General features: G+C 37.8%; 1 protein-coding gene across 6 annotated transcripts in view; it reads right to left on the reverse strand.

Annotated features, from left to right (window-relative positions):
• Positions 1-13,698, reverse strand: part of UBAP2 (ubiquitin associated protein 2) — a 151,862-nt gene that overhangs the window by 69,270 nt on the left and 68,894 nt on the right. For all 6 annotated transcript variants that reach the window (XM_071216820.1, XM_058301993.1, XM_058301990.1 and 3 more), the window contains 4 exons: positions 12,047-12,124; positions 9,504-9,614; positions 4,248-4,404; positions 1,096-1,173 (listed from right to left, as the gene is read on the reverse strand). In XM_071216820.1, the coding sequence (XP_071072921.1) occupies positions 1,096-1,173; positions 4,248-4,404; positions 9,504-9,614; positions 12,047-12,124 (424 nt within the window). The remainder of the gene's footprint in view (positions 1-1,095; positions 1,174-4,247; positions 4,405-9,503; positions 9,615-12,046; positions 12,125-13,698) is intronic.

Genomic DNA, 13,698 nt, shown 5'->3' on the forward strand with positions numbered 1-13,698 from the left:
GTGGGTGTGAATTGTGGTTGATGGTACAGATACAAGAGTGTCCTTTGTTAGCTAGAACAAATGTGTGTCACTACTGCAGGGTGTTGGGAATGTGGAGAAGCATGGGAAAAATACAGCTGGAGTGACCTATGGACTGTGGTTAGTAGTAATAATATAATATTCTTGCATCTATGCAAAAGATGTACTGTGTTGATACTGAGGCAGTATGGAAAATGTGCGCCAAATGTACACTATGGACATGGCAATAATCGAATGATATTATTCTACCTGTAGCAAATAACACACCACATTGTGGTATGTTGATGGAGGGGTGCTGTTTGGGAATTCTGCATATGTGCATGATTGTTTTATAAGTTTACAACTTTTGTCATAAAAAATATATATTTAAAAAATAATAATAGGGTGGATTGGGGAAAAACACACCAAATATAAGAAAGAACTATGATTAGTAGTAAGATTTTGACAGTGTTCTTTTATAGTTTGTAACAAACATCTCATGACAATGCAAGGTGTTGGTGGGGGGTTGATGTATGGGACCCCTATATGATGTTATGCTTGTTTGCTTTGCAAGTTCCCAACTTCTACTATAGACTTAATTGTTTATGCATTTTCATATATAAATGATATGAAGGTAATAATAATCGGATTGGTTAGGGGAAAAATACCTTGTTTAGAAGTAATATTTTGACAATGCTCTTTAATCATTATTTTAAAAAGGTTTAAAAACAATACAAGTTATTGGTGGTAGGGTGTGATATTATATATGTTTGTTTGATGTTATATATTTTTGTTTTGTAAGTTCACAACTATTATACATTTGTTTATGTATGTTTATATATGTGATATATTTCAATAAGTTTAGAAAAAAGATAAAAAACCAAAACAAAAAACCAACATAGTTGAATTTGATAAACAGTTTCTTCAAAACTACATAATTCCAACAGTTCATCCATAAGCACCAATAAACAAATCAAAAGATTTCAGGTCAACCATTTTTTCAGAGTACACTGCCATCCCTCCCTAGTGAAAACCTGTAAAGGAAGAGTCTACCTTCTTCTCTCAGACCGCAAGCATGTCCTTTCCCCCTGGGCTTACCTCTACCACGGGCTCGCTTGCCACGGTCTGAAGGCTTGTCCCCTTGATTGTAATCAATTCCATTCTCTTCACTTTTAACTAAGAAAAAAAAACAAAAAAGAGCAGAAAGGTCAACTTTCCTTTTCCAAACCTCTTGTATTTAACTTTATTATCAAACAGCTACTAAAAAAGCAAGGACAGGGAAGCAGATTTGGCTCAACTGATAGAGCATCCACCTACCACATGGGAGGCCCAGGGTTCAAACCCAGGGCCTCCTGACTCGTGTGATGAGCTGGCCCATGCACAGTGGTGATGCACACAAGGAGTGCCGTGCCACGCAGGGGTGTCCCCTGCATAGGGGAGCCCCATGCACAAGAGTGCAGCCTGTCCAGGAGTGGTGCCGCACACACAGAGAGCTGCCACAGCAAGATGATGCAACAAAAAAGAGATGCAGTTTTCGATGCCGCTGACAAGAATACAAGCAGACACAGAAGAACACACAGCAAATGGACACAGAGAGCAGACAACTGGGGGGGTGGGGAAGGGGAGAGAAATAAATAAATAAATAAATCTTTAAAATAAAAAAAAGTAAGTACAGGAGAGCAAATGTAGCTCAAGTGGTTGAGCACCTGCTTCCCATATATGAAGTCAAGGGTTTGATCCCTGGTACCTCTCACTGGGGAGTGTATGGTGATAAGTGGTTGAGCCCCCACCTCTCAAGTACAAGGTCACGGGTTCAATCCCCAGTACGTCTTTAAATTAAAAAAAAAAGAGGGAAGCGGACTTGGCCCAGTGGTTAGGGCGTCTGCTTACCACACAGGAGGTCCGCAGTTCAAACTCCAGGCCTCCCTGACCCGTGTGGAGGTGGGCCATGTGCAGTGCTTATGTGCGCAAGGAGTGTCGTGCCACGCAGGGGTCTCCCCACGTAGGGAAGCCCCACACGCAAGGAGTGCACCCCATAAGGAGAGCTGCCCAACACGAAAGAAAGTTCAGCCTGCCTGGGAATGGCGCCACACACACGGAGAGCTGACACAAGACAACACAGCAAAAAGAAACACGGATTCCCATGCCGCTGACAACAGAAGCAGACGAAGAACACGCAGCAAATAGACACAGAGAACGGACAACTGGGGAGGGGGAGGAAGGGGAGAGAAATAAATAATCTTAAAAAAAAAAAAAAGTAAGGACAGAAAGACAAAAAGGCTAAAATGGAACCAGAGGGAAGCAGATGTGGCTCAAGCAACTGGACTCCCGCCTACCACAGGGGAGGTCCTTGGTTAGGTTCTTGGTGCTTCCTAAAGAAGATAGCAAACTGGCGCGGCAAGCTGACACAAGAGACATAAGAAGAAAAACATAATGAGAGACACAACAAAGAAGGGAACTGAAGTTCCCAGTGCCTCCTGGGGAGGACAAGCAAGACAAGCAAGACAGCGTGCTGACACATTGGGCAGGCACAGCAAACTGACACTATATGATGACACAACAAGAGATGCAGGAGGAAAAACATAATGAGAAGACACAACCAAGCAGGGAGCAGATTTGGCTCAAGCAACTGGGTGTGTCCCTCCCACATCAAAGGTCCTGGGATCAGTTCCTGGTGCCTCCTTAAGAAACAAGAAAGATAAACAGACACAGCAAGTACAAACAATGAGGGGGTGGGGAGAAATCATAAGTAAAATAAACCTTTAAAAAAATAAATAAAATTAATAGAACCAGAGTTCAGAGAACAGGGAATCTAAAATCAAACAAAAATAGCTCAAAAACTGAATGAAAGGACTACTTTCTTGGTTTTCAGTGAAAATTCTGAAAAAAAGTAATAACATACTTTATTTTTTATTCTATTTGGGCTTGCCATCCCATAATATAAGTTTGCCTCAAAACAGCCACCGTTTTCATTTTGCAACTATGCAATGTACACAAAATTTATTAGTTAAGTTCAAAGTATGAAAAGGAACAGAATTGTACAATAGAAATACCAAGGAAAAAATACTGAGTCCTTGGGAAAAAAGTATGAGAGACAGGTTTTTCTTGGATGCTTTCCAGAAGATAACAGCACATTCTTTTCTTTCCTCATGCCCTTGTTGGCATTAACGATTCTATGTAATGTAGAAATTTTAGAGATAATGGCTTGACTTGCTCCCCTCACCTCTGCCAGGGCTCAAATCAATTGAGTTTTCAGTGAGGCTTTCCTTAGCCACACTCCTTCCCATAAACCCCTCTCTTTTTGCTTCTGTTTTTCCCCATAGCACTTAGCATAATTAAAATATTATATATTTACCTTCTCTTTTTTATATTACATCCCATTCTACCTCTGTTATATACCTAATGCCCATAAGAGCAGCCACTACTTAGTAGGTACTCAGTAAATATTTGTGGAAAAAATGAGCTAACAGGGGAGCAGATAAGGCTCAGTGGTTGAGCGCCTTCTTCTTATGTACAGGGGCGTGGGTTCAATCCCCCATAACTCCTAAAAAATAAAATCAAATAAAATAAATCTGTTGCAGACCTTTCTTTACTAAATAGAAAATTTAAAAATGAGCTAACAAAAGTCTGTAGGATGATATGTTAAATACTTACATTTTATTCATTTATAACAGTGTCAGTACATCAGTACAGCAGACAGCAGACAGTATTGTTTTGGATACATAATGTCAAAACATAGGTCTAATGGAAAGTATTTTTAAAATGCTTACAATTCATCCAACGGGTACAATCAATAGTATATGGTATAATCAATCACATAGCTGTCTATGCTTTAAAATAAGTATCGATAAAATTGATTTAAAAAAATAAAAAGCTGCCTATTCACAACTTTCTCCTTAAACCCTTGCCTATAATATGAACATCTATAAATGGAGATGAACAAAATAGCTTTGTCTATCAGGGAATGAAAATCTCTCTGATTTTAAAATTAGAGAATGTACTTGATTCATAACAGAGGGGAATCTTATAACACACAACACAACTAATCACCTACTGCCCAGTTCAGGGTTGATAGGAAACGGACATCAGAATTAGGTTCTAATGAACCACCCATTTGCAGCTCATTACCAAGTGTTACATGTTATACTGAGGAAATGGGTTTACAGATATTCACTGGACTAGTCTTTCAGCTTCTCCGTGTATTTGAAAATTTTCATAACAAAAAGTTGAGGAGAAAAGTCTATACTTACACTCTCTGCCACGATTGCCACTTCCTCTTCCTTTCCGATTGTTGCTTCCATGTCCACGACTCACTTCTCTCTCACTTCTCTTCTCTCTATTCTCTTTGTTTTCTGAACTTTCTTTTCCAAAATTCTTCTTCCTCCCCCCTACAGTCTCCCATGAAGTCTACCGAAGAGAAGAGTTATCATTCAGAGTTGTCATTCAAAGTGTTTACAATTATTGAGGGTACATGCATGTATCTTTCAATCCTAATTAACCCACAACTTGCAGCTTACTTGTTTATTACTTAATTCTTTTCCACATAGTTCTACCTTCTTGAGGATAAAGATGCTACCTGCTAAGCTCCTTTTGCCATATACAGTACAAATAAATTAAAGCTTTTACCTGAGCTATATGTTTTCCTACCACAGACTCCTTTGCTGTGCTGTTTTTTAGGAATAAAGTAAATGTCATTTCCCCAAGCTGGCAGTCTATACCAATCCCATCCCACCTACTTCAGTTGTAGGCCTTAAATCTATTAAAAACATAGCTTAACTCAAAGACTACAAAGTACATAAAATGATGCCCTAAAGTTTCAGGAATACAATTTTGCCTATTCAGTTACCCAAACTAATCATCTAAAAAAACTTTAATGGGAGATGAGTAAAATTTGGGTGCACCTTTTTTTTTTTTTTTAAAGAAAACATCCAAAAATTCAATCTCAAAGAACTATTCTAATGAGATGTCAAACCCCTCCTAATGGTGAGACCAGTTCAAATCATAACATATATGTAAAAAAGAATAAGACACTACATTCTTGTGAATAGTGAGTAAAAGGTAATAAAAGCATGGTATGTTATGAGGGAATTACAAAACTGACCTATTTTTGTTTATTTTTATATCTACCTTATTTCATAAGGTGAAGTGGTTTAGTATTTTACAATAAGAGCAATAACTATTTTAAGCTTTTTTAAAATCCAAAAAAAAAAATTTCTAACTTTGTATATCCAAATAAACATAAGCACTAAAAATTAACGAACTAAAATTTAAGATCTATAGCTGAATTATTTCCAAAACAGTGGGAACCAGCTTCTAAAAGGTGTTTTGGGATTTTTAATGGATTTTTTAGATACCTACAAAGCTCTAATGAACTCATATCTAGTTGGACATAAAATGACTACAGATAGAAAAAATACAAAAATTTAAAAATACAATTAAAAAATACAAATGAAAACAAGTTACTTTTGGGAAGCGGACTTGGCCCAATGGATAGGGTGTCTGCCTACCACATGGGAGGTCCGCAGTTCAAACCCCGGGCCTCCTTGACCCATGTGGAGCTGGCCCACACACAGTGCTGATGCGTGCAAGGAATGCTGTGCCACGTACAGGAGCCCCACGCGCAAGAAGTGTACCCCATAAGGAGAGCCGCCCAGCACGAAAGAAAGTGCAGCCTGCCCATGAATGGCGCCACACACACAGAGAGCTGACACAGCAAGATGACGCAAGGAAAAGAAACACAGATTCCCGGTGCCAATGATAAGGACAGGAGCGGTCAAGGAAGAACACACAGTAAATGGACACAGAGAGCAGACAAGGGTGGGGGGTAATAAATTAAAAAAATAAATCTTGGGAAAAAAAAAAGTTACTTTTCACCTCTAAGCTTTATCAGATTTAAAATATCAACAGCCAAGATTAAGGTGTAACAATCAGGTAATCTCAACCCATTCTGGTAGGCAGACATTTGTTACACCCTTCCTGGAAGGCTACTATCAAGAGGAACCCAAATTTTAATTGGTGCACACCCTTTAATCTAATACTACTTCTAGGCCTTTATCCAAAGGAAACAATCTGATAATCGTGCAAACATATATGTATAAGCAATAGTTAGCAGAACAATGGGGAGAAAATATCTTTATCTTCCTGAGGAGCCTACCTACTCTGGTAAATCCATAAAGGAAAACAGTATGTAATAGGGGTACACAAGAAGAGGTCCATGATACAAGTGAAGGAAACTGTCAACAAACGCATGCACACAGAGTAGGACCGCAAATTTTAGGTGAGAGAGAAACCTGTGTATAAACTAAAGAAAGTAATAGAAGTAGTTACCTAAAGTGAGGATGTTTAATTTGATTTAACCGTTTTATCTTTCTGAATTGCTTTTTTACTTAGAGGGGAAAAAATCTTTTATTCCACAAAAAATGTCCATGTTCTATAAAATCAATTTATTATGTGGGGAAGTGGACTTGGCCCAATGGATAGGGTGTCCGTCTACCACATGGGAGGTCCGCGGTTCAAACCCCAGGCCTCCTTGACCCATGTGGAGCTGGCCCACGCACAGTGCTGATGTATGCAAGGAGTGCCCTGCCACGCAGGGGTGCCCCCCGCGTAGAGGAGCCCCACGCACAAGGAGTGTGCCCCATAAGGGAAGCCGCCCAGTGCGAAAGAAAGTGCAGCCTGCCCAAGAATGGCGCTGCACACACGGAAAGTTGATGCAGCAAGATGACACAACAAAAAGAAACAGATTCCTGGTGCTGCTGATAAGGATAGAAGTGGTCACAGAAGAACACACAGTGAATGGACACAGAGAGCAGACAACTGGGGGGGGGGGTAAATAAATAAATGAAATCTTTTAAAAAATTTTATTATGTTCACTAGTATGAGTTAACTAGGGTATTCTGTAAGCTAAATTTAGTACTCTTAGGTTAACAAAACTATAAAAAAATTAAAGAGGTCCTGGAAAATGTATACACACTAGCATCAACACAACTGTATACATACAACTTATAATGCCTTTACATAGCCAGACTTAAGGGTACTCAATCATTATGAAAGTACAGGCTTTCTATGTAAAACACATTTGAAAAAGAGGGAGAAACATCTCACCCTAATTCATTCAGCAAAGGATACCCCTCATGCAAGTCTTAGCTTGTGAACTCTACAAAGACTAGCAAGAATTTACTTGGGGAAATTAGGAAAAGTTTACCTAAGGGGCAGTTTGTCTAAACACCACAGGAAATGCTAAAGAGATTACTGCACATTTTGCAGAACCACCTTCAAGCACATATACAGGCTTTCAAAGTGAAGCAAGCGATCACAAAGGATTGGCAACAGAACTTCTGATCACCTTTGTCATCTGTATTTTGCTACTGGCAGAATGGATAAACTTCAGGAGGAAAGGGACTCCCTGATACCACATTTAATCAGAAAAGCAGCAAGGTCAGCTAGTTCAAAGTCATTCTCCTACACCTTCAGTTTTGTCAGGAAGGACACAACAAAAACAGCTTATTAAAAACAATAGTACGTTAACGTAAGAGCCTGATACTTCAAAACTATTTTGCCACCCTAACCGTATGATGAGGAAATGAAAAGTTCAGTAGTTTTGATTATATTCAATGTCAACAGGACAAGATTTGTTTGCCTTCAAGGCTTATCTTAAATGCATCTGCTCTCAGCAACCCTACAATGTTTCCATTCTCTGTTACCCCACTCCAATTAACTATACTCCCGCCAGGGAAAGATATTCCTTGCAGTTGGTTAGCCATGGCACTGCAGACAACAACCAAGCAAAAAACAAGGCAAACAGTATGAATGAAAAGATGCACCACAGAATGGTACTCAACTAACCAGGGTTTCAAAAGGACTTTCACTCTGCCTTTCCATTTCTCCCCTAGTGCTCTCAAGCCCCAAACAATCACATACATTTTGCATCTGTATTGGGTCCTAATTTGTTATTTTCTATTCTTTTACAAAAACAAGGAGTTTGGCCCCCTCTATATAATTCCTATGTTAAATAGGTAACAAAGAGACATTCTTTATGTAACATTTCATCTTTACTTTCTATTACACAGCTCAAACCACCTCTTTTGAATTCAGTTCCAAATGAGAACAGGAAGTTAAAACATTATAAGACATAGAAAACTGGAAACTTAATACTTTAAAAAACTCAACCAACTACCACAGAAAAGACAAAAGAATAAAATTTGTTAGAGCTAAAGGAAAGGCAACAGCAGAAAGTAGTATTTTCATTTTATGGTAGCTAGCTTATTGCTACCATAAAGTGAAAAGAGCCATTTCAATTAACGATTTGGAAATATTTATTCAGTCACTTCTTTTTTCTATAGAGATAGTAGTGAAGATCTTCAGCTCATTTTGAAAATAAATGAGTCACTCTATACTCTCTATCCACTAGCAATGAAGTAAACAGATTCCGATATTTTATGAAACACAGGAAATATATGCCTAAGAGGCAGCAAACAAAAACAATTCAAAATTTTAACTTCATCACTTTTATAATGATATATTTTCCCAATAAATTCATATTTGGAGGTTTATTGTGTCAACTCGAGTGTTCTCCTGAAAAGGATATTACCTATAGATAATGCTCTATTCAAATAGTAAACTATTTTCCCAATTACTTAACTTTTACAATGAAATTCATTACGCTTGTTTCAAATCAAATAAAAAGATACTCATTTTAATTTTCAGTTTTCATAGCATTTAATTTTTTTACTGCCTATCCTTAATCAAGCCTGTCCCTAAAATAAAAATGGTCATTAAACATGGATACTGACAAGGAAGGCACATTTTGACGTGTTCATCTTTGTACCCCTTGTATAGGTGAATCATTATTCATTTTACTCTGTGTGAAACGGTTTCTCAGCTTAAAGGTATAAATGAAATACTGTTCAATTGCCACGTAGAAACCAAACTATTAGGGCAAGTGCCTAGTGTAGCTTTAGTTATATCCTTCCTAAAACAAAAGGATGAGCTCTAATGTGCCTGCACATTCCCCAAACTTAAGTCAAATTAAAACAAATTATATATATATTTCTGTCAAACTGTCATGAGAATGTGGCTGTAGAATATTCACACATAAGCAAATAGATATACCAGCAAATCCTGGTTTTCTGTTAGTCTAGAGATATAAGGAGTAGTAAGAGGTGACGATTGAGATGAAGAAACATGAGCAGTGGAGCCAAGAGAAGTTTTTCAGGTGGTGAAAATGTCCACAGGCCCAGAGAATTTTGGAAACTGTGTAAGGCTGGAGTAGATGACCAAGTTCTCTTTCGATTCTTCAGATTCTACGACTTCATGAAGAAACCATACATAACAAAAACAGTCATTTCAGGTTAGTGCTCTTTCTGGAACTTACAACAAACATGGAATGGCACCCAAAATCCCTCCACCCCCTCCCTCAACCAAGGTGAAGTTGAAAATATGATATGGAATTGGAGACAAATCTTAACACTGCAAACCAATAAAAAGTATTTATTAATAATAATTACCGTGTCTGAATTCCCTTCCAGTAATATATTGATAGCTTTGTTCACATCTCCATTACAGTCATGTAGGGCCACTATGCATTCATCCTGATTCTTCCCTGTCACTTCCATCAGCTGTTAAAATTATCAAAAAATGGTTAGTGGGAGCTGAAAAATAGAAACTCTCTATTATATCTCTCCATCCCTCCTCCTTTACACGTTCTTGCCTCAGTTAACATCATTATACATTGTATGCCCATTAACATCGATGTTACTTTATTTTTTATTTAAGGAGGTATCGGCAACTGAATCCGGGACCTCATACATGCAAAACAGGTGCTCAACCACTGAGCTACACCCACTCCCCAATGCCACATGATTTTAATTTCCAGACACTTCACACAAAGACAGAAATTACACAATCTTTCAATACGAATATGCCCTCTTCCAGTCTCTGAGAGTACAATCCAAGAATCCACAATTCCTTGGTATTTCTGTGGCCATCCCAAGATATTTCACAAATACTACCAGGGTCAAACTACAAATCAAATCTGCTCCAAGCTGACCAAATATCAGATTGTTAATCAGTAGTATACACACATATTTACTCACATGCCCAACATTCCCAGAATACCCAGGATCTGATACCTGACTACTCAAACTGAGTTCCAACAATTCTTAAACTTCTAAACTACTCAAATATTAGATGGGACTATATGTTTTCCAAAGGCCAAGTATAAATACGTGGAAACCCTTCACAGAACATCCAGTCCAAGTGTTTTTACACAGGGATGTTTTCCGCCTCAGCTCTCAATGCGTGGATTGGAACACTCCACACACATACTAAATTATGACACTCTAAGGTCTCTGAAGTGGAATCCTACAGCTGCCACAAAATTCACTCCCAGACATACTGACTTTTGAGGAATTTAAAAAGGGTGCTATGTTTATAGTAAAAAAGAAGTCTCAGTTCATTTCCTTTAACAAGGGAAACTGAACTACATTATATTTTCATCACTCAGAACAGTAATAGGTTAGGCACAATGCAGGTATCCTAAGAATCGGTAAATAATTGTTACGTTTTAACTTAGACTGTTTTAACATGTACTAGATACAGTTCAAAACAACCCACCCAAAACATTTCAACTGACTTGTATGTAGAAAACAAAGCTAATTATTAGCAAAGCCCATCTAGAAAATCAGACTTCCTGATCTCAAAATCACAGCTCTTTTTCACTACAGCACTCAGCCTGTTTATTCTTCTACAGCAAAATTCTATGTACTCTACAGCTTCCAAGTGCTTCAGTCTTTGGACACCTACAAATAGCGTCAGATTTTATCCAAGGATATATATATCAATTGAATACCTACCATATTTATAATTGTTAAGATGCACAGTCCATATTAAAACTCCCCCAGTGATTAGATAAGCAAGAAAGAGAACTAAAGTTAGACTTAAAACTTTGAACTCCTAGTCCACTATTTTTTTTCAGGTGTCAGCTATGGTATTAAAATAAGATAAAAAGCAACAAAATTTGTAGATGTCTGTACATAGATCTCTCTCTAGAGAATGGATTCTATAATTTTTAATAAATCCTTTTGTGGCCTTTCAAAATATTATCATTGTCTGATGTTAACAACTACAAGTAAGAACAAATAAATCTACACAGTAAAAGGCTAAAGAGTTCACTTTGGGATATTCACTTCAGGATATAATTACTAGAAGACATCTATCAAGGGTTGGAGTGCCTGCTACTGAGACAGGGGTTACCGGACATTGTAAATCCTCACAGGGCCTACTTGATGGAATAGAGGAGAGTATGGGCCATGATGTGAACCAATGTATATGAGGTGCAGAGGTGCCCAAAGATGTACTTACCAAATCCAATGGATGTGTCATGATGATGGGAACGAGTGTTGTTGGGGGGGGGGGAGAGGTGGGGTGGGGGGGTGGGGTTGAATGGGACCTCACATATATAGTTTTAATGTAATATTATTACAAAGTCAATAAAAAATTAAAAAATTAAAAAAAAAAAAAAAAAAAAAGAATCTGAAAGGTAAAAGAAGTTTTCATCAGGAAAAAAAGACTTGAAATTTAGATTTCAAATAAACCTCTTGTTAAAATTCTAAATGAACATATCTCCCTAAAATTTAACTTTATAGTTTTCCTACTAAAGTTTTGAATCAGATGCTATTTGTAAAGGCAATTCAGCTCTTCCCTAATATTAAACAAAATTTCCTGATAAACAGCTAAGTGTTAAATCTACTTTCTGTGTACAGGTGTAGAAAATGTCAATGTTGCTTTCATAAATGTCTAACCCAGTGTTCAAATGTAAACACTAGTAACTGAGAAAGATGCTACTGCCAAGAAGATGAACATATTCAGTTCCTTCATTCCGGCTACCAATAATAATATTAATCACCATTCCAATATCAAATTCACAGAAATGAGTTGAGACTAAGCAAGAGGCATACTTTAAAACTAAAATGTCTAGTGAAATTATCTTTTTTAAGCACAATAAAAACAAAAGATTACAAAACTAGCAGTTATCCTTTCCAGAGCATACCTGTTTAACTTTAGCTTCAAAGTCTGAATCATTCTTATCAAAGATCATTTGAGCGAGACGCATCTGTTCAGCTGTTGCCTAGAAAGCACATAAAGTGTTAAAGATTTAAACACCAAATATCTAAGTTAAACATAAAAAGCTAATGCTAATAGATAAAGCTCTCAGACATTACAGTATTATGGTAATAGAAAACTAACTGAAACAAAAAGACCCTAAATTTACTCTTTCAGTCTTATACAACCTGTTCCCATAAGGGAAATAAGCATCAAATGAAATAGCATTAAAGGTTCCATTCCTTTTACCAAATGTCCTAAATTTCTTGTTCATCTTCATAGGTCACATGTCTTATTTGAATTTCCTCTCCTTTGGGGCGGGGTAAGGGAACAAGCACAAATGAAAGCAGAAGAACAAGAGAAAACCAGAAAGCAGATGAACAGGAAGCCAGGGAGAAAACTGCCAGAAAACTCGATTAGAACCTGGTAAATGAGCAAAGCTCTGCTTTCAACTCTACAAAGGCATATTGGTTAGAACAGAAAATGCTATATTTAATAAAACTTATTTTTTAAAAGTCACTCTTTTATGGAGTAAATGAATACTACTCTGCCAATCTGGTTTCTTACTTTTGACAAATGTACCAGGATTATATAAGATGCTAACAATAGGAAAATTAAATCAGGGGTATACAGAAACCCTCTGAACTAACTCTGTGCAACTTTTTTCTGCATCTAAAATTACTCCAGAATGGTTTGAGCAATACAGACAGGAAAGAAAGAAAAGGTCCAGATTGGGGAAGAGAACAGAGCCAGCAAATCTCAGAAAGTAAGGCACCACGACGACCCAAAAAAGAGAGAACGCAAAGTCAGAAAAGCCATCCTGATCCATGTCCCCTTCTAAATGTACAAGAAAATTAATTTCACATAAAAATGAAATAGAAAAATAAAGGTCAAATTCCATACGAAGTTATTAGAAGAGAAAAAGAATAAGGACCAGGATAATACCCCTACAGCCATGAAAAACATGCCTAGAGAACAAAGCAAAACGGTTATCTTCTCTTTCAAATCTCACTAAAACATCAAACTAAAAGACACTGAGTTAAAAAGCATTAAGAAAATGATACAAAACATAAAAGGACAAAATATTTCTAATTTTTCTCTAATTCTGATTTGAGGTAACAGAATTCAGGGAAGAATTTGGCATAATTAAAATAATCATTTCAGGGAAGCAGATGTGGCTCAAGTAATAAGGCCTCCGCCTACCATGTGGCAGGACCCAGGTTTGATCTCTGGGGCCTCCTGGTGGAAAAGAAGAAGAGAAAGCGTGCCTGCACAGCAAGACAGTGAACGCATGGTGAGCCAAGTGCATGCGCAGTGAGCCAAGTGCCCATGTGGTGAGCTGAGTGCCCATGTGGGTGCCCACACAACAAGTCAAGTATCCACGTGGAGAGCCAAGTGCCCAAGTGGTGAGTCTAGTACCCATGTGAGTGCCTGCGTGGTGAGCCAATGTCCACACAAGCGAGTCATGCAGCAAGACGACGATGCAACAAAAAAGAGATGAAGGGGAGAGTCAAGGTGAAATGCAGCAGAGACAGGAACTGAGGTGGCGCAATTGACAGGGAACCTCTCTCCACATCAGAGGTCCCCACGATTGAATCC

The sequence above is a fragment of the Dasypus novemcinctus genome, chromosome 8 (genome assembly GCF_030445035.2).
Source record: "Dasypus novemcinctus isolate mDasNov1 chromosome 8, mDasNov1.1.hap2, whole genome shotgun sequence".
Lineage (NCBI taxonomy): Eukaryota > Metazoa > Chordata > Mammalia > Cingulata > Dasypodidae > Dasypus > Dasypus novemcinctus.